The sequence below is a fragment of the Macrobrachium rosenbergii genome, chromosome 47 (genome assembly GCF_040412425.1).
Source record: "Macrobrachium rosenbergii isolate ZJJX-2024 chromosome 47, ASM4041242v1, whole genome shotgun sequence".
In the NCBI taxonomy this organism is placed as follows: domain Eukaryota; kingdom Metazoa; phylum Arthropoda; class Malacostraca; order Decapoda; family Palaemonidae; genus Macrobrachium; species Macrobrachium rosenbergii.
In genome coordinates, this window is record NC_089787.1 from 44,794,562 (window position 1) to 44,817,181 (window position 22,620).

General features: G+C 36.0%; 1 protein-coding gene across 6 annotated transcripts in view; it reads right to left on the reverse strand.

The window, feature by feature from the left end:
• LOC136830820 (serine-arginine protein 55-like) overlaps positions 1-22,620 on the reverse strand; it is a 193,762-nt gene that overhangs the window by 98,967 nt on the left and 72,175 nt on the right. For 4 of the 6 annotated variants that reach the window (XM_067090769.1, XM_067090771.1, XM_067090770.1 and 1 more), the window contains exon 4: positions 20,968-21,054. The exons of the other annotated variants lie outside the window; for them this stretch is intronic. In XM_067090769.1, the coding sequence (XP_066946870.1) occupies positions 20,968-21,054 (87 nt within the window). The remainder of the gene's footprint in view (positions 1-20,967; positions 21,055-22,620) is intronic. 6 annotated transcript variants of the gene reach the window in all.

The following is a 22,620-nucleotide window of genomic DNA, read 5'->3' on the forward strand; positions in this document are numbered from 1 at the left end:
GCAGAGAGAGAGAGAGAGAGAGAGAGAGAGAGAGAGAGAGAGAGAGAGAGAGAGAGAGAGAGAGAGAGAAATAAAATATTCTCTTGTGTACTGTGTGAAAGACATACTTGAGAGTCAACTAAACTTATAGAGTAAATCAAGCAAAACATAAAAGGAAAATGGCAATTGCGATACTGCACTAAGAACCACACACACACACACACACTATGTAGAGAAAGTAACATCAACAGTGATCAAATGCTACATGTAGATGTAAAAACACACACACACACACAGGCATACAAGTATAGCTTCTGCGACATTATGAGGCAAGATGAAAAATCATTAATTCAAATAAAATAGAAAATGTTCAACTACTTTTCAGATGTTCTTAAAGTGAACTCGCTTTGAACAGATGTCACTGAGAAATGTCACATCTACTAAAGATGTAAACACATGGTATTTTACAAAAAGCTTCACGATAGTCTTTACTTACTAAACAAAGTGTGAGAGAGAGAGAGAGAGAGAGAGAGAGAGAGAGAGAGAGAGAGAGAGAGAGAGAGAGAGAGATAACATAAACTAACCTCTTTTCCTCAGTAGTTCCATCTTGTTAAACAAATTAAAGTAAAAAATAAAAATAAGTCTGCACTGACTGAACGAATTTTATGCTTTCAGGGTGGATTTCACTTATGATAGATTGTACTAGGCTAGGCTTTCAAACAAGATTACCAAACTTATGGCTTTTGTAACAACTCAAAACCATCTCTTTTGATCAACAACCACTAATCATAGAACTGACATAAACAAACCAATCGGGAAACAGCCGTTTGTAATTTTGATGGATTTTCCTTTGCAAAAAGAATATTAGTTTGCCTCGGTATACCGGTTTTATATTTATCTACAAAAATAAAAATAAATCCAGAAATACATTCGTTTCTTTTATCAACTAGAAAATGATACTCCTAATTCTTTGCTAATAGACTCATTCAGCTTGATTCTGAGAATGTAACCAACAATTCAGTGTAAATTTATGGTATTACCTTTATCTTAAATACAGCTGTAATAGGCTATTTGACTTAAGCTAATGGATACTATGAGTTAACACCTAGCCTTGGTCAATAGTTCACCAATACACATTTTGTATCTAGGGTATGGTAATACAATATGGTAACAACTGATGAGAAAGTTGCTGATTAAAAATACAATATTAATAGTCATAAACCCACGGTAAGCTGTGGGTAAACATAAGTCGGCTACCTACCAACTAAACTCCGTCATTTACAAGAGAAAAAGAAGGGGTTGCATTTTTTCAAAGTATATCAATGCAGACACTGTATGGGGGCCAAACGTAGATAACTGCCTTTTGCATAAAATTTTCAGTTTAAAGTGTGATGCTTTTTTTATAAGTATATTGAATGTTTACTGTTATGTGGTATTGACAAGGTTAGGTGAGGAAGGGTAAGGAGCTGCCATTGACCACCGCTTGATTTTTTTACTCGCTTTCTCTGGATTTCGCCATTATCTGACGGGCCATTGGCTCTATTAATCCGGGTAATTGAATGATTACTGTGTTAACAATGCCCCTTATGATTACAACATTAACCCTTAAACGCCGAGCCTCTATATACAAAAGTGTCTGTCGTATGCTGACGGCGTTCGGGAGTTAGCGCCGAAGCAGAAAAAAGTTTTTTTCAAAAAATCACAGCACGCTTAGTTTTTAATATTAAGAGTTCATTTTTGACTCCTTTTTTGTCATTGCCTGAAGTTTAGTATTCAACCATCAGAAATGAAAAAAAAATATTATCATTCATAAATAATGAAATATATGACCGCAAAAAAAATTTTTCATATATAACTGTATACAAATCACGTTGAGCAAAAAGGTTAAAGCTAACGATTTATTTTTTTTCTTTGTATTGTACACTAAATTGCGATGATTTTGGTATACAACAAATTGTAAAACGATCAAAGCAACACAGAGAAAATATTATCACAAAAGATGCATGAATTCGTAACGCGCGGACGTAAAAAAAGTTTTTCAAAAATTCGCCATAAATCGAAATATTGTGCGAGAGACTTCCTGTTTGTTGCAAAATGAAGGTAATTGATTGAATATTACTAGACTGTAAGTGTTTTAGCTTACAAATGCAGTTTTTGACCATTTCGGTCGAGTTAAAGTTGACAGAAGGTAGAATTTTTTCTATTTATCGTGATTTATATGAAAATATTTCAAAACTGATAAAAGCTACAACCATGAGTTATTTTTTGTTGTATTCTACATGAAATTGCACACATTTTATATATAAAACTTTATGTAACGACTAATATAAAATGGTGCAAACATTACAACAAAGTGACGAAAGAATTTCTGAGATGTTCGGCCGAGTTACCGTGCGGACGTAAGGAAAAAGTTTTTTTCAAAAATTCACCATAAATCGAAGTATTGTGCTAGAGACTTCCCATTTGTTGCAAAATGAAGGTAAATGATTGAATACTACTAGAATGTAAGAGTTTTAGCTTACAATTATGTTTTTCTACCATTTCGGTCGATTTAAAGTTGACTGAAGGTTGAAATTTTGGCACTTATCATGATTTATATGAAAATATTTCAAAACTGATAAAAGCTACAACCATTGACTGAAGGTTGAAATTTTGGCACTTATCATGATTTATATGAAAATATTTCAAAACTGATAAAAGCTACAACCATGAGTTATTTTTGTTGTATTCTATATGAAATTGCACAAATTTTCATATATAAAACTTTATGTAACGACTAATATAAAACAGTGCAAACATTACGACAAAGTGACGAGAAATTTCCGAGATGTTTGGCCAAGTACTGAGTTACATGGGACGTAAGGAAAAAGTTTTTTAAAAATTCACCATAAATCGAAATATTGTACTAGAGACTTCCAATTTGTTGCAAAATGAAGGTACATGATTGAATATTACTAGAATGTAAGAGTTTTGTGTTTTTTCGACCATTTCGGTTACAATTGAAATTTTAGCACTTATCGCGAAAATATTTCAAAACTTTTACAACCATGAGTTATTTTCTGTTGTATTCTACATTTTTCATATATAAAACTTTATGTAACGACTAATATAAAACAGTTTACGACAAAGTGGCGAGAGAATTTCAGATGTTAAAGTTACCGTGAAATTTTTTAAAATTCACCATAAATCGAAATATTGTACTAGAGACTTCCAATTTGTTGCAAAATGAAAATTGAATATTACTAGAATGTAAGAGTTTTAACTTACAATTGCGTTTTTCGACAATTTTGGTCAAGTCAAAGTTGAAAATTTTAGCACTTATCGTGATTTATATGAAAATATTTCAAACTAATAAAAGCTACAACCATGGATTGTTTTTTGTTGTATTTTACATGAAACTGCACAAATTTTCATATATAAAACTTTATATAACGACTAATATAAAACGGTGCAAAAATTATGACAAATGACAAAAGAATTTCTGAAATTTTCGGCAGTTACCGTGCTGACGTAAGGAAAAAGTTTTTTTTCAAAAATTCACCATAAATCGAAATATTGTGCAAGAGACTTCCAATTTGTTGCAAAATGAAGGTAAATGATTGACTATTACTAGAATGTAAGAGTTTTAGCTTACAACTGCGTTTTTCGACCATTTCGGTCGAGTCAAAGTTGACCGAAGGTTGAATTTTTTTGTAGTCGACGTACGGTACATCCACTCGTCACCCGACAGAATTTTAGTCGACTTACGATACGTCCAGTCGGCGTTTAAGGGTTAAACAATGATCCTTTTATAAATGAACACTGGCAAATTTCAGTAAAATTCTACAACAAATCTGAAAACAATGTTAACAAAATCCTAAGATAAGACCACTGGGGGCTAAGAAGGTGGAATTTCCCACTGAACAGTGTGCCTTTTATGGCACATTTAAGGTAACACTAATGGTTTTTCTAAATGTCAATCTGGTTCCCAGAACGCTCTATATGCCATTCAGTTTTCAGCCATTCCCTTTGGTCTCCTTTTATACCGTAACCCACTTTAATTAATTTTCCTGTCTTATTTTCAATTTTCATTAGAACATACCCTTCATGTATTACTAGTAATAAAATTGAGACTCGGCAGTCTTTTTAAACTACATATGACAACAATAACTCAAGATTCGATAAACGTAACGAAATCAACCACCATTTCACTGCTTTAGCATCCAAAAATATTCCACAATAATGGAAAGCTGTATCCAGCACTTGTGGAAAATCCAAAATACCCAAATTACAATCTTTTAAGGTGGAGTTCTTTTAGATCAATTCTTCCTCCTTTACTTTTGCTTACCAAATACCTGCTAGAATTGCATCATTCCTGGGACACCCTGTACATCCGAGTCCTACAATTAAATAAAATACAGCCCTACAGCAACATATTTTGAAAATTGAATTATAAACCCATGTCTTTTAAAAGAGTTTTTGAGGCAAATTCACAAACTAATATTTTTTAAAAATTACATCCCTTTCAATCTCTTTCAAAATTTTAATGCCATATTTTCTTATGGTAACTGATACTTGCATATTTTATTCAAAATCTTTCCTATATTATATTTTCTTTTAGGAATCATTTACTTAATTCAGTTTACCACCTCTGAGGGCTCATAGTACAACAGCCTAGACAGTGAAGGTTTCATCAAACAGCTAAATGAAGACAATGCAAAGAGCCCAATAGGTCAAGGTCTCTTTCTCAGAAATGCCTGATTAGTTATGTGCCACTTCAAATTGGACAGGTAGGGACAGAAGGTGGTGGTTTCAACTGCAGCGCCCAGACTCAAGCCAGCCCAGGATGGCCCAGTTAACCATTTTTTGGACATCACCCTGGCCAAAATGACATCAGACATCAGCCCCAATGCAAAAATAAGGATAAAAGTCCCAGGCCTCAGCAAGGGATATGAGAGTGATTTCCTCAAAAGACCAGGTCATCATCATCCCTCATTTGTGACAAATGTTCTATCAAAACAGGCTTCATCTTCCTTTTCTTTCTAGTCAACTTCACACCAGAAGACACTGATGTGATCAAGAATTATCTATGGGAGTTCCTGGCCATGGCTATTGAGAAGTGAGTATAAGGAGTCACCAGTTCATCCCCTTCAAGGAGCAGAATTATTTGGAGTATAACGAAGGAAATGGGAATGATGGTGTTTTTGGGAGCATATTTCTATTTTCCACATCAAGACGGTGAAGTATTTTCTCCACAATGTGATGATGGAGAAAGACCCCATGTCTCTTTTTCCTATCATGGTGCTAGGGGTCTCAAACTTTTTGGAGCCATTCCATAGAATAGGTTTCACCTCCTGAATAATAACAACATTCACTGAGGATTTGCTCTGGGAAGTCTCAAGCATGCTTGACCAAACTGCAATCAGGGCAGCAATCACTAATACAGAAAGCACCTTGAAAAATCAACAACCAAGCCACTGTAGAGGAAAAGGCAACAAAGAACATCCATAAGGTCTAATGACATCTTTACCTTCTATCAAGTCAGGACAACCCCAATGAGGATCTATGAAAATACAGACAGTCTACAGCACAGTGCAGAGCCCTCTTTTTTTTTTTATGAGGACCGCATTTTCCCCCTCTGAACATTCTGGATTTTAGTTACCTGTTTCTAGCTTATATGGCAACATAAAAATGGAGGCTTATCATCAGCCTCAGACTGTTGAAAAAGCTCTTGCAGCTAACCCACTTCCAGCATGAAAACCATGTAACTTAGGTTTGTCTCATCAAGAATGAGGACTTCCTACCATCAATGGATCTCAAAAGTGCTTACTTCCTGTCCCAATTGTGGGTTTGTGGATATATCCTTACTCAATCTGCGAGGGAAAGGTATTTCAGCTCCAAGTTCTAATTTAGCCTGTCCACTAACCCTCAAACACCAGCAGGTCTGGGGGAAATCAGACTTGGCATTGTAAATGAAACTACATAATTGGGTAAGGGCATTAACATAATGGAAGAAGCCTTAGTTAGACCCAATGGACAGTGTCAGAACACTTCTGAATAATTGAATAAGGTCTGGACAGTTACTAAGGTCCAGGTCAGCAGTTTCTCAACTGGATAATTACTCAATCGTATCCTCATGCATCTCAAAGTATCTTTAATGGTGGCAAGATCCCAGGCACATTATAGAATGGACTCCACTTATCTCATGCCATTTTCTGAGACCTCCAAGTATTTGCTCAGCTAGTAGAAGGCAAGGTAGTAGGTAAAATGATCCAATCTGGATGCCTGTGGCTTACTAAGGAACTGACTGCAACTGAAGATCCTAGACACTTCACTATAGGCAGACATTTTCATTTGGACAGAGGCAAACATCATGAGACACCCTTGTTTAAGCAGAAGCAAAGACAGCCAAGACAGTAACCAAGTTCATCCCTAGAATGCAAAATGTAGTGCCTATTGGCATCTGTCTATGGAAGCAGTTCTCCCATCAAAATGGGTGTTGTATCCAGAGATCTACATGCCTCTCAAGCACTAGTGGGGCTTGATTTTGGTGGACCTGTTTGCAACAAGTCTCAGGTCCAAACTGCCAGTGTACTGCTTTGTTAAGCAAGACCAGGCAGCCTGGAAGACAAGATGTCCTCATGCATCTGACATGTACCTTCTCTCAATTTAGACTTACCATGCAGGGCCTACACAAGCTTTAGATCTAGAATCTCATGAACTTGACTGCTCCAATTTTATAGCACAAGGATGGTTCTCTGACCTCAATACTGGAATCCCCTGGAGAAAGAAATTGCCACATCAGCCACACTTTTGGATTACACAGAAACCTAGAAATGTTGCAGCTTCAGGCTTGGGAGTAACCAGCAGTTTCAGTAGTAGAGGGTTGCCAGCAGATGTAGTTAAGACTACTGCCAAACACTATTAACTTCAACTCTACCTGACTCAGTGGAGCCAATATTATAATTTATTTGAGAGGGGGCACTAATCAAATCAACTTCACTATCTCTTTTATCTTTTTATGAACTCTAGCAGAGAAATTAGATGGTTTATCCACAACTTATCAGAGAAGGTATCTACAAGGTATCTCAGCAGCTATCAAAACATTCCAACTGGGGAACTTTCTCAAGTACTGAGTGTATCAACTAGTATGTGAAACCTTACAAGAAGCCTGAAGACCATTTTACTCCTGGTGTCTGCATCGTCTTGGAGATTCAGCAAGACTTTGTGGCAAAGACCCAAGCAGCCAGGACTAGTTCATGGCACAATTCACCACCCATTTTCTTACCTACTTTGCAAGTTGGTCCATATAAACGATCTTAAAAAATACAAAGTGCCAATGGTTTACGAAAATTATTAATGTTAACAACGCAACAGATGACATACTGAATGTATATGACTGGAGATGCAAGTGTACTTTTGCAAAATTTTATCTTTAAGATGTTATTCTCTAATAGATGACTACATGTCTCTTGGGGTTGTGGCAGTTCAGCTGTTTTGTCAGAACTTCATACTGGAGTGGTCTTGAGTTCATGCCTTGCTCAAGAATTGGCAGATTTCACTGGCAAAACAACCATACTGCCCTATGAGCTAAGAATCGGGGGTTTGGAGGAGCCCACAGATCTACCTGCCGAGTCAACAGCCACTGACAGGTTGTTCCTTGTCATAGCCTGGGTGGAAAAGGGGCTTGAGTAGTGGTCATATGTATATTTGTTTGGTCTCTGGGCCACCAAAGCAATGAAATAAAATAAAAAATAAGAAAAACAAACATACATAAATACAATTAATAAATATCATAAGTTACAGTGGCTTGTTCCTTGCATCTCCCACTCACACTCAACTTTTAAAACTATTATAACAGGCAGGCTCATAATTATGATAAATTTTCTCTAAATTTAGCTGACACCCATACATATACTGTACAAACACTCTATTTTACACTCCAGGGGGATCTGTCGTTACTAATAATGACACTCCTAAGTTACCAGAATCTTCGATTCCTAACATACTGTAACCCCCATACCTAAATACCAATTTCAGGTCCACGAGTGGTGGGGCGGCAATAAAACATGTTTTGATGGTAGCCGCTGTTATTCCTTTAAAAGAGTTACACTCTCATCTTCCCCAAAGGCTCCATATGACAGACCAACCAATTACAAAGAATTCTCTTATAGTTTGATCTCAGCCAGAATAGTGCTTGTTGGCACAGCGGTAGCGGTAGAATATAAAGGACTTAGGACAGGCGGGCTCTATCTCCTGTCCTACAACGACTGCCACGGCTCTCTGTACGTCCCACTTAAGTAGTTGGTTTTAAGACCCACTGATAAGTTTTAGTTCCTTATAATTTTAACAGGTAGGCTTGTACAGTATTTATTTAAATTGGGAGCCAGTGGGCCTCTTGCAAGGTGAGAAGTTAGGAGTAGATTGCCAGGCTCTACAGTAATTGCCATGCTGTTTTTTCTTGTTTGACAAAGTGATAGTTAGCATTAAGGCAATAATATTAGACAATTTGTTCCTGAAACTTATTATGCAGTGAACTTTTTAACACTGATATATAATTTTAGGTTAATGAAACAGTAAATCGGGTTAGCCATCTTGTTCATGGAACAGATGTAATCATAGTTCCCAATCGTGCTTGACTTACAAGCCTTGGTGTTTACTAAAGGCCAGTACTGTATTTCCTTTGTATTATTTTATAATCAAACTAAATAGTTTTTGTGATATCAACAGTTTCCCTGCTATCCTTTTCAAGTGTTGAAGGAAATACATTCATGCAGATCTATTTCCAACAGGTATTACTCCACCGGTAGTGACGTCACAGGTGTTGAGAAAATTTTCATGACATCTTTTTCATAAAGGTAAGCAAAAGTACTTTTCATAATGGTGGGCTTTACCAAATAATTTATTCCTATTCCTCAGCAAAATTGACTGACATCCTCTTAAGCAGACTACACAAAACAAGCTTGTGTTTGATGGGCACCAAGCTCCTACTGCTCTTCTTTCATCTGTTAAGAAATAAGACTGCAACACTTGGGGAAACTGGAACACCACAAATTTGCAGTTTATATGAAAAATGAATTTTAATAAAAAGTTTCTATTGTTATATGACATTCTCTTTCACAGGGTTAGAAGAGAATTGAATCCTCTCCATTCTCTTCTGTTGAGCAATCTCTGCCCATATTTCCATGAATTCTGAATCTTCATCTGTGACCCTTTCAATAACATGTCAAACTTTGAAATGTCAGACAGTTTTCCATTTTATGGACACAATATATGTCGGCAACTTCATATGAGAAAAGAAATACTATATAACAACTCTTCCACTGAACTATGCCATATTTCTACTCAGATCTTACAAACTACTAATGTGAATAATGTAAGCTACACCTAGGTCACATAACACTTAGGGCTTTGCAATGCGAGAACTCGTTTAAAGCCCTGTTTTAAATACTCTCTCTCAGCTTTGTACAATGGCCATTGTACAATGTTTTGCACACTATAGAATATGACAATAAAGACCAAGCACCAAAGCCTTCTAAATTTATCTATTCTGACCATTCAAAAATCTAACATGTAGTTGGCTAAAGCATTCTCTCCTAACCATCGTGTTAAGGTATCATACAATTTATATAACCAAATCATTTGATAAAATGCAAAACCCCTCATAAACATGTATCAAATCATTGTTGCTTCAAATTGTATGATACACACAAAAACTAAAGCATCAGTCATTTGTCTAGAGATGACACAGTTAGTCAGTTGTTGTGAAAGTACTGAAATCAATAAAATTCAAAGCAGCTTCAACAGACCCCACCCAAAGAGAATACACTAGTGAAATCATTAAAATTCAAAGCAGCTTCAACAGATCCCACCCGAAGAGAATACAAAAATTCAAAGCAGCTTCAACAGACCCAACCCACAGAGGATAAAATAATCTGCCCATCTCCATCTATGTACATCACTGATATCTCTCTGACCTCTAGCTGTTGCTAAAAAATATAAAATCAATATTTTATCCTTTGCATCTTTCTCCCCAAACAAAATATAAGAGACCAGAATGGCATTGCAGGTTTCAGACATAATACATCTATATGGAACTGTGTGCATAATCATGTGCTTAAGGAGAAGAATCACATTCCAAGGCACCAGTGAGCACAATTATACCTTAACAATGTAGTCGTAACAGAAGTAGCAGACCTAACCAGATTAGTATAATAGAAAATGCAACATCCTAAGGCAGATGGAGTGCCAGCAGAGAAAGCACATTGCTGAATGGAGAAACTGATAGAATAAGATTGAACACAAGCAAATATAAGAGAAAGGAACATCATAATCAGATGTAACTCCAAACTTCATATATACCTGCAATATTGGACAACTGATCAACTATCAAACAATGACAAAGTATTGCAAACTTTTCACAATTCAACTCCATGACTGAATTAAGCGATGTCTACAAAGAAAAATTTTGAGTTTGCATTCTGGACATGAAAACTGTACATATATTTCTCAACAATCAATAGAGGACAATGCATTTACATCTGATTAATGTGGCCCAGCAGCAATGCCACCATAGCCATCAACGACCTAAAATTGGAGCAAAATGCACGAAAACCAACATCACAGAAAATCACCCAGCTAAACAAGGATCCTAGTTTGCATGCAATTGGCCACAAGACCACCACACCTTGGTAAGAGAGCTGAGTGGATGAATGACAAAGAACATTGGACCTAACTCAGAAATCAAGACCTCAACACAGCTGATGTTCCAAAGAGGACTTGTTGCAAATGCTGTCAAGAGATAATTATGCAACCATAAAATAACAATTCTGAAAGTAATTTGTATTTTTCCTAAGTATAAAAACCAGAGCTTTTATAACAGGAGTACCTTTTTGTGTGAACTAGAATGGTTACCAAACTTGGTAACAAGGTAGTTAGATGGTGATTAAGGGAGGTGAATGGGGAAATAACCCTCACTCACCTACAGACCCTAGCCATTTTCTTCAGCTTCAGGGACTGAGTGGGGTGGATGAGGTAAGTTTATATAAAAGACTGGTGTACCTATAAAAAATACCAATTACTTTTAAAGACTTCTTAGCTTTCAAACTTAACTGCTATTTTTCCTAGGCAAATAAACCAGAGCCTTTGTTATTCTTATTTGTTCCTATGGGAATACAAACCAATGTCTTTTATAATGGGAGACACACATTAGATGGGAAGCAACCTCCTGTCAACTAACTGGAGCTGAGCGCCACTCAGAAATGTCATGCTCCAAGCTATGTCATGATTCCTGTAACCTGTGCCATACATTACAGGAGGGTACGCAAACAAAAAAAATTAACACTAGAAAACCATGAAATCTCCCAAAAGGGATTTCAAAGGCAGTAAGCAACTTGCAATGGGTATAAGAAGCATCCTTTCTGAAACTACCAATCTTGGTCTCAGTGAACTGAACTGAATTATTATGAAACTTAGGCCAACGCCCAAGCACTGGGACCTATGACATCATTCAGTGCTGAAACAGTAACAGGTTTGAAAGGTGTAGGAAAGCCTCACGGTTGTGCTATGAATATAAATTGTTAGGAGAGGGTGGAAAGTAAGACAGAAGAAAGAGAATATGAAAGGAGGTGCAGCAAAAGGAACGAAAATGGTTGCAACTAGGGGCTGAAGGCACGCTGCAAAGAACCTTAAGTAATGCCTATAGTGCACCGCATGAGGTGCACTGATGGCACTACCCCCCTACGGGGATGGTCTCAGTGAGAGGGGTCAGAGGAATAGGAAGGAAGGAAAGCACCTTAGACCCAGGATACCAAAACTCCTCACTGCTCTTCAATGAGACTATGCTGATTAAACATACTGCCCTGAGAGAGAACTTTAAAACAATGCTTAACCCCAAGGACAGTAAGGTGTTTAGGCTAGTCTGTGACAAGAATAACATTACCAGCAGAGGAAAAGCAAATCCTATGCGACCTGTCAAGTGCGGATATCACTGCCAAGAGTGAACAAGGAATCTGTGACCTGATGAACTTCTGACCAGAGGGAGACCTCCATTCATGACAGCCTGCAGCACTGGATGCCACTTGACTATTGGGCACGAGTAGGAAAGGTTAATTTGAAAACATGAGTGATCAACACTGTTAATGGCAGAAAGCATAGAACATCATAGGTAATTCTCGGAGTAAAGAACATAACTTCCGTTATTAGCCCCAAGGAATGGGGGGAAGGAGGGGGGGAGGGAGAAAAGAATACTGTAAGTTTTGTTCAATGTCCAAACTACGAGATTTAGTATAATTTAACAACTACAACTCGGGACAGAACTTCCATCATTTGAGGGGGTAAAAAATATTTGTACCAAACTGACCACAACCACTTAGCTCATCTGCCAGCCATTCCCTACTGACACAAAGCCAAACATCATGGCAAACTGTCACTCTTATGCATCTGCAAATGCTACCACATAAACCAAGAGCTATACCTTCCTTCCTGTATAGCAAGGTACCATTACGGTGATGCTATAACAAAAGTACTATGAAATACATTACACTATTCTTTGAAATCTGCTGGAAATTAATGCTTCCCCTATTCCAAGAACATTGACCTGCAAAAGAGGAGAGTCCTACAACCAGGACCCCAACAAACAATCCAGAAGTATTCTAGAATTCCTTTGACGCATCTTTAAACCAATGCATAAAAGAAGGGGGGGGGAAAAGTTCATACAAGACTCCATAAAGGTTTCCTGTTCTCTTATCACCGCACTAATACTTCTGTAACTTGCACCAAAAGAGAAAGGCAATTGGGGGAACTAAAGGTGGTGCCGCAGTATCAACAAAGCATGCTGGAATCTGCCCTGCTAAATGACAGGTGGGACAAGGATCACCTTATGGTACTTATTGGATTTCTAAGGTAACAAAATCCAGTAAGTTGAGGTCTGTTGAGTTGTCACTGTTACAAATAAAAACATCTTTCTGTTGCACTTTAGAGAGGACCTTTTTTTTTCCTTCCATGTAAGTTTTTTTTGTCTTCTTGACTATTTTCTGCATTTCACAGAATTCATCTTTATTTCACATCAAAGGCAATACTTACAGTGACTTTGTCACAAACATTCCCAGTGAAAGGTTTTCCTAATGAAAAAATTTGATGAATAGCATGAGACAAGTACTGCACATACCTACGGGATTTACTATCAACACATGGTTCCTGAATAGCAAGAGACAAGTACTGCACATACATACGGAGATTTACTATTAACACATGGCTCCCTATACTACTCCAGTGGTACTACCATAAAGATTTGTTTAATTTGCTTTAATCTTTCATTCCCTCTTTACTCAATTTTCATTCCTATCTCAATGCTTTTCATTTCATTCGCCTACTAAGTGCTCTCTACATGATACTACTTTCATGGTTTTGAATTCCATTGCAGTGCCAGAGCAATACTAGTATTCATATGTCAAGACAACATCTCATTATCTTATTATTACCATGGCACCTCAACTTATCAGGTGCATCACTGAGTTCAGGAAGCAAAAAAATCACATTTTGAACCTTTGTATGTGGTTTTTTTTTTTTTTTTTGCAAGTAATGCTTGTATGATTATTTTTTTATGTGCTGAAAGTTCTAACTACAATGTCCAATGTAGTTACATTATACAGCACACCTGCTGTTCATTGTTCAATTTACACTTGAGGAGTAACTTTTTAAAAAAAGAATGTCATTCTTGTTCCTGCGGCAATCATTTGATAAAAAATTCTGAGAAAAAAAAAAAGAATCATTCTTTTTCCTGTGGAAATTATGTGACCAAAACTTCTGAGATGTTTTCACAAATAAAAAAATATAAAAAAACATTTTTAAAACACTTATTAAAATGCATTAAAAGGTGAAAATAAATCTTTTGAGACACTAGGATTTTCTTACAATTAATCAGGTCTATAAAAATAAAAGCGTGGGCACCAACCATGGAAAGAAGCACTGCAAGAAAAGAAATACTGTATATTTTTTTTTATTTCTTGTAGTATTTCCTTCCATGTTTGGTGCCGACGTTTTTATTTTTGTAGACATGATTAATTGCAAGAAAATCCTAATGTCTCCAAAGATTTTTCACTTTTTAGTGCATTTTAATAAAAGCATGTTTTACATACGTTTCTTTATATCTTTTATTTTATACTTTTTAGTTTTGACAGAAACTGTAACCGATTTATGATTGTAGCTAACGAAATTGATATCTTGTCGAGCCAAAGGAGGTTTGAAAAATCCGAAGTTATTTACCAAATCAAAAAAGCTGTGAAAAATCCAGAGAATTTCATATAAATCCTGAGATACTGAGAGAGGTTACTGTAGGGTCAATAGAGGTCACTGCTGACCTACTGATCATGTAAAGCTGTACTGTCAACGGGGATTGAGTAACCAAGCAAAATTTCAAGTCCATCGGATGAAGGGAACAGGTTGAAAATTGAGTTACAAGATTTGACGACAGACAGACAGACAAAGAAGTCAAGTTCAATAAAAGCATGTAAAAAGTGTAACTGCAAGCTTATATGTATGTACTGTACCTGTATTTCAGAACAGTCAATCATACCGTGACAAATCACTAATACTCAAATGTATTAACACAGTTCCTTAAAAGCATTTGTCTAAAGCAATTTTGTTCAATGTGTTAGCACATTCCTTGAGATTCTAAAATCTGTTAAAAGAAGTGTAAATGTACTGTTGCGTGCAATAAAAAAATACCAATTCACTGTTAACCAAAGGTATAAAAACAGTTCCTTGTGCGACTGTGTCATGCAGAGTCACACAAAGAACTGTTTCACTATGAGCATGCACTCTGAAATACTATGATTTTTGGGTAAAAGAAATGCAGTTGACTCCTCCTACCACCAACACTGCCCAGCTTAAAACACCGCTGTTTTACCCATTACATACCAATGGGACTCATGATCCTGATTTGGACTAAAATGTCCCCATTCACCACAACCATAGTGGGGCCTCATTAACTGTCTCACATACACATGCATAATGTTAAAAACACTGCACACAAATTATGTACATGTGAGGGAATGCATTGTTTATTCATACACATGTACCATGGACATGGCTGCTTGCCCCCTTCCCCCTTTCTCTCTTCTGATCCAGTACTTTTATTGACATTTATTCTGTGCAGCACATTATTGTACTTCATGTAAAGTAGCATTATATATTCAGTATATATTTTTCAGTCTGTGTGGGTATGCATACACACACAAACTGCAGTGAGGTGCACAACTCATTAACTGCATTTGCTCATCTCTCTTTCCCTTAAAAACACATTTTTTTATTTACATTTTTCCAGGTAGTATACCAATCAAAGCCCCTCATATATGGAGTATCCTCCAGCATATCAGCTGGAACACAAACACACTTACACAGTGACTTATACAGACTGAATGTGTCTTTAACAATATACATTAAAATAATACTGCACTACTGTACAGCAATGAATAAATGTCAATAAAAAAAATATACCAGGGAGAGAAAGCAGTAGGCCATCATAGTAACTGAGTAATTTTACCTTAATGAGGTGTCTATGCATTTAAATACAGGCAATTCCCGCTTACCAGCGGAATCGGTTAACGGTGCTTGGCTAACGACGTCATTAACCATATTTTCAGTGCCGGTAAGCAATTTTTGTTATCGTTAATGGTTTATCGGCATTGGTAAGCGGTTTAACGGCGTTGGTAAGTGGTTTATCGGCAGCGATAACCGGTTAACGGTGCCATTAAATGGTTTATCTGTAATTTTCGGTTAGCGGCGCTTGGCCAGGAACAGAACCCCCACTGTTAACTGGGAACTGCCTGTACAAACGATAAAAGTTGTGTGTAATACTAAACTGCTGTTTCAAGTACAATAAAAAGCTGTACTGCATTAAATAAATGTCAATCAAAAATACTATACCACCATATGAGAGAGAGAGAGAGAGAGAGAGAGAGAGAGAGAGAACAAGCATAGTATTTCTGAGAACTGTCATTATTATTGGTATTCTCCATAAATGTCTGCTGACTGGTTTCAAGAGTGACATGTAATAATTCAATGCTAAGCTTATATATCAAATTCACTTTCTACACACTAACATTGAACACTGTAAGTTCTTTTTAATCAAATAACACAATTTTATCAGTCACAATGAACAGCTTTAAATACCACATTTCCCTGTGTCAAAGATACTATTTTTTCCTGAAAAATTACTGTACATCCTAGCAGCAGCAGGTTACGTTTTTCTTAAGCCTATCCTATCCCAAGAAGAAGGATATATTTGCTAGAGTGCTCAAACCTCCTGTATTTGACTAGTGAATGAGGAGTATAAATTATACTTATTCTAAATAGTAAATAAACAAAAGTAACATAAAAAGACATATGTAGTCAAAGATTTATTACCTTCAATAAATCTTACTATAACAAGACTATCATAACCATACATGTTTCTGTCAAGTTGACATGTTACTATTACACATGACAACAATATGCAAAAGATTTTCAAGTTTTGAAGATTGAAATGTTTCTTTTGCAATACTTTTATTGTGTGCATTAAAATCTTTACTCTATTTTCAGTTTGTTCTATTTGGTACGTCATGTTTGTGTGGTGTTTTTAATGTAACTGAGCAATACTTTGTTATCCTAATTTTCTACTGTATTTTTTAGTTTTACCTTCTTCTGAGATTTAAAATAAATTGGAGCATAAGCCTAAAATACAATACTATCAAAATCTTGAGATACTGCACCAGCTGTAGCCCCATCCATACACTAAGACATTGTTGGGCAACAGGATTTCTCATGAAACCTGGCTGGACAGTTTATAACATACATTACTAAGTTATCTGTTTGTTTTTCAGTACGAAGCATGTCAACTAGTCAAAAACTTATTATTAAGATCAGCAACCAAGAAAACACACAAAACAAAAGTATCTTTCAAATATATGATATCACAAAATTACAGTAATTAATATGCTATTGCAGCTCAAGCTACAGAGCTTTAATGAACAGAGACAGTTGAACATATGCAGCATACCATCCAAAACATAACTATCAACTCGAGATAGTGCAACCTTATGTTTTTTCTTAAGTTGTGATAGTCAAAACTGGAGTTCATCTTCAATGTCAGAGTATCTTTGATGCTGGGAAATATGGTAATTTTGCACCAAGCTTCCTACTTGGATGCCTGTAACTGTGTAGTTGGAAAGTAATCTAAGTACTTTCACACATCCTGTATAGCATGTCATATTTAAGTGTTAATTTTTGCTTATTAGCAGTAAAATTCTATTCCTTTCCTGCATTGTCTCATTAATTGTGTGCATTTTTTATTTCCTTTGACAAATATTTATTTCTTTTGTTCTTATCTTCCTAAAACCAGGTATCCCAAGTTCCCTGAGTATAAACTGAAAATATAAAACTGGAATGTAAGAACCCTGAATCAAATTGGGAAGAAAAAACAGACAGAAAATTAATTCAAGAGATATGACAACACATCTCATCTGTTTGTGAATTAGAGTATAAAAGAATGGGAAGAAAGACACTGGAAGGGGGTACTGTATTTATTTATTCAGGAAGAGCAGATGGAGTTGGTAGAGGAGGAGGAGTAGGCATGACCTTAGTGCCAAATGCAGAAATGGGACTGAGTGACTGCTGGAAAACAGTGAGCAGTAAATTACTGCTGGCAAGATTTATATTAAAACAGCACAATATGAGTATAGGGTCATATGAAACAATGAATGAACTCTCTCAAAAAGAAAAAATCAATTTTAAACAGAAAAGACCATTAAACAGAATATATGGTGATAACATATGATGTAGGAAGGGGATCCCTTCTAAAAACATGATGGTTGGAGAGCAAACAGTACCTGGAATTGAGGTAGGTAGGAGAAGAATCACAAGAACTAATTCTATAAATGACTACTTATCTTATTCCTGAGCTTCAGGGAGCAATGGCAGCTGCATATACAAAACAAAGTTTATAGCTAACAAGAGTCTGGGAGACATGGCTACAAGGCTTGAAGTTATCTGTTCACTTGACAGTTCTGGAGACAAACTTGCCCTTGCAAAGGATGAGGATCAGGGAGCAAAATATCTTCCAGTTCAAGCATATTAGATTAAGTCAGGGATGAAAGTACAGCATAGTCAATGGTGCACCCAATCAATAGCATGTTTGTAGTCAATGGTACACCAGACACTAATGACATAGCTTTGATTGACAGTCCAGCAGCTGTAGGTGTCACTGCAAGTGACCTAAAACTGGCAAGCATTACAACTCCCCATGAGGAGCCAAAGAAGAAACTGACTCATCCAAAGCAAACATGATAACCAACATATGCCATCCCTGGACTGAAGTGCAGAGCAACTTTTCTGCCTTCATATGTGCAAAAGAAAAATTATCTGCAGTTGGCAGAAGATCCAACAAAGAGCACTTGGAAGAAAAAGAGGGCATTGCAGCTGGAGTTTCATCAAAAGAGACTCATGTTTTGCTAGTCACATACATCTAGCAGACAGATTCAGAGTAGGCATTCAACAAAGTCTTGGAAGGACAATGTCTGCAGTTCCTCCTTTAGCAAACATGCGCACATACACACAAGTTAGCTGAAGCAAGAACTGTTGGTCCCTGTAAAATGGATACTGAAGATGTGGGTCCTTGTCAATAGCAGACATAAGAGAGAAAATTCTGACACCACACCAACACCAGTTTGCTGAGGCCTGGTTAATTAGTGGCTACAAAGAATTCCCAGAATGTAGACAAACCAGAATTGGGAATTCAGGCATGCATGCGCACACACAAAACTGCCCAACTATATTTGTGGCGAGCCCAAAAAATTAAATGAAAAGTGATGAATGGAAATTACTTTACTTCTGAACACAAAAAATATTGGTACTCACAGTATTTCTCAATTCAAGTTGATGCCACTGACCTCTTGAATAAATGAATGAATAAATTGACAAACTGAGGCTAAAATGCCTAGAAATAGGGCACTTTCATGAGTGAAAAATAGGAAGCTGGAGAGGTTGGATAATAAGGTAAAAGGACCCAGAATAAAAATAAAATGACATACAAGGATATGAAGGTGAAAATGTGATAAAACCCTACAGCTACAATAAACAGTAATAGTTAAAAGAGGCTGAAAAGCACGAGGAAATAAGGAAGTAAGAATGGACATGGAGTAAAATGCTCAAAAGTGGGTGCAGCTAGGGGAAAGAGAGACACTGCAAACACAAAGTACGTGAGGTGGATGCCACTAGCCCCAAACTGAAAACCACGTAAAATACTAATAAATGAAAAACCGTACACATCACTAGATATGAACTTTAATAATTATAAAATATGCAAAATGATGAAAATGAAGGGCACAATGCATAAAAACACAACAGGCACAACCCTGCAAGAGCAGCACAGAAAATACGTGAAAAGATTTGCCACACTAAAAGGTGACTAGCAATGGAGCCATCCTGTGGGTAGTAAGAGCACCCTTTCCCCTTCAGGCTCAAACTGAAGAGCATTTGTACAGAAAGGCATTCATGATTAAAAGGGTCATAATAGATGTTTTCTCATGCTTTTTTTTTTTTTTTTTTTTTTTTTTTTGAGAGAGAGAGAGAGAGAGAGAGAGAGAGAGAGAGAGAGAGAGAATCACATTTGCAAATGGTGCTAAACAGTACACGCATATGTAAACAAAAAATGTTGAAATAATTTGTTCAGTGGGAAGTAATACTGAATACTGCTTTTTTTTTTTATCTTATTCAAGTGATAATTGTTATAATCTCTACTGTATTTCCATTTATTTTCTGTTTTTAAGGTAAACTTGTGAACCCAGTAGTCAGTTTTAAAGAAAATTGCTGCCATGTAGAAGGCATTTAAAACTATTGTTATTTCTTATTTCCTTCAAAATTACACGAATGCGTTTTCCAAGAACAGTCAATAAAAATTACCAAATGTAAAGCAAAAATACTGGATATCAAACAATTTCATTTGATACTACCCATCAAAAAGACAAGAGAGAAAAGTACTTTATCAACCGAGTAGCCACGAAAAACATGGAAGAATATGAAAAGTAACAACTAATTCCACCATACCTGAAGTACAATAAGAGCAGGTTACCTAGGACAATGATAAACAAAAGAACCCTAGCATCATAACATACTTTCTAACTTTATTGCTAACCAGTCTACAGATTTTATACCTTTCAGCTGGATGTTACGGCATATGTAAAATTATGATTTGTACTTGTACAAAAAATATTACGAGCTCATCTTTGAAAACAAACCAGTCCTTCCATAATCATAAATAAACAGAAATCATGAAAGTATACCCTTAACAAAATCAACGTTAAAAAGAATACTGTCATATGCTTTTCAATAACATCATCTACATCTGCATGCAATCTTACCTTAAAAACAAACTGGTTTCCAAATTATGTCATAGAAAGAAAACCTGAGCTACACAACACTGGGAAACTGGTGTGTTAACACCCCAATATTTTAACTGCCAATGGTATCTCTCACTGTTTGATTTAATTGCTAACAAACTACATAATTAAAAGCAACATAATTCTAAAAATTCAAACAAAAATACATTCAATCATATCATCCATATCCAGCACACACTGATCTTTTACAAGTCTATTTTTCTTTTCTTTCTTTGTTTCACTGGGAAATGCCTTTGGAAGTTTTGCTGTACATTTACATACCACTTTAATGCACATGCATGTTTTGTGTCAAAATTTAAAAGAAATGCTTGAAAAGTTTCATGTCAACTACATAATAATGCACATAGGGTATCTTAACTTGTGACCTCTTAATGAAAGATTTTCTTAAAATAAAATAAAAATGTATTGCTTCACACTACAATAACACTAGATAAAGAAAAATTTAAATATAAGTAATAAATGCATTTATGAAACTGATTAAGTAGTATTACTTTAGGAAAAAAAAGCTGTGGTAAAAATATAACTAGGAGTGAAGTGTGAAGTTTATAACATAAAAAAACACATCCTAAATAACCTGAATGGCTGAGGTCTGTACTGATGTGGGCCTCCACCGCGCGGCCCTCTTCCCCGGGGGGTTGCGCGAGCCCTCTCCACCATCACTCTGAAATATAAGCATATCAAAGCCTAGCTCCCAATAATACTTACATGTAATCTGACTACAACCCAAGAAATTGCCTTTTATACTGTGCACTTTTTCTTCACAGAAACGAAAGTGAACAACCCTCTCTTGACAAACCACTGAAAAGTCCAGCAACTTCTTGGAATGTAATGGAAGCAGCATAAGGGAGCCCCGGCCTAAAAGTAACACAAATAAATGAATAAAATAAAGAAAAAATTCAATGCAACCATAAACTTCCTCAAAGAACTTTGTGGCTGCATACAAAACACAATCGCACAAGACAGCTCCAAATCAACTCTTACTTTTCCATCCAGGGAGCTCGAACACTCCTGCGAGAAAAAGCGCCAGAACTGTAGCTGCCTCCACTTGATCGAGTGCCGCGGGCAAACTCAACCAATACCCTGGAAAGCAAAATAGTACCTGGCTCAGACCTGTGCTGGCGGCGTCTCTCCTTCGCACCGTCACATCCATCTTTCTCGTGTTCCTGCTGCCTGAGCCACGTCATATATGAGATAGACCACAGATACAAGGGTCTTGGCTTTCAGTGGAAGATAAAACAGGAAGTATACACATCATATTCTTGCATCATTCTTCACTTTCTAGAAAATCACACTCTAATTAACAATATAAACTAACCTGAGAAAAACCCAAGGGTGAACTGGTGAATACAATACAAAATATCAAACCAACATGCTGTATTTCCCAGTGTCAAAACACTTTTCTCCTGAAATGTCTCAAAAATGTGTGTCCTGTCTTGACCCAGCAGGAAGGTTATCTTTGCTAGGCAGTGATCGCACCCCTGTATAAGACTTCTGAAACATGTATAAATTATAGCCAGATAAAACAGTAAAATATGTATATGTATGTATATATATATATATATATATATATATGTATATACATATATATATATATATGTATATGTATCTATATATATATATATATATATGTATATGTATGTATGTACATATATGTATATGTATATCTATATGTATATATGGTACATGTATACATATGTGTGTATATATGTATGCATGTATATGTGTGTGTATATATATATATATATATATATATATATATATATATATATATATATATATATATATATATATATATATGTGTGTGTGTGTGTGTGTGTAGTATGTATGTATGTATGTGTATATATACATATATATATATATATATATATATATATATATATATATATACATATATATATATATATATATATATATATATATATATAAAAGTCGTCACAAGGCAAGCGCCGTAAAACCGGATTGCTGATAACCAGGTACTGCCTGTTTATACATATACAGTAAACCCCCTTATTCATGGGGGATGCTTACCATACACCCCTACAAATAGCTAAAATCTTCAAATACTTAAAACCCCTCTGAAAAAACTCTTAAACTGCCTATTTTGATTGTTCACACACAAAAAAAAGCTGTCTAAAAGTGCTTATACTTAATAGTTTTATCACAAAAAGTGCATTCAGTCATGAAAATATGAAAATACGGTAATTCATGAATATTTCTCAGTGAAAAA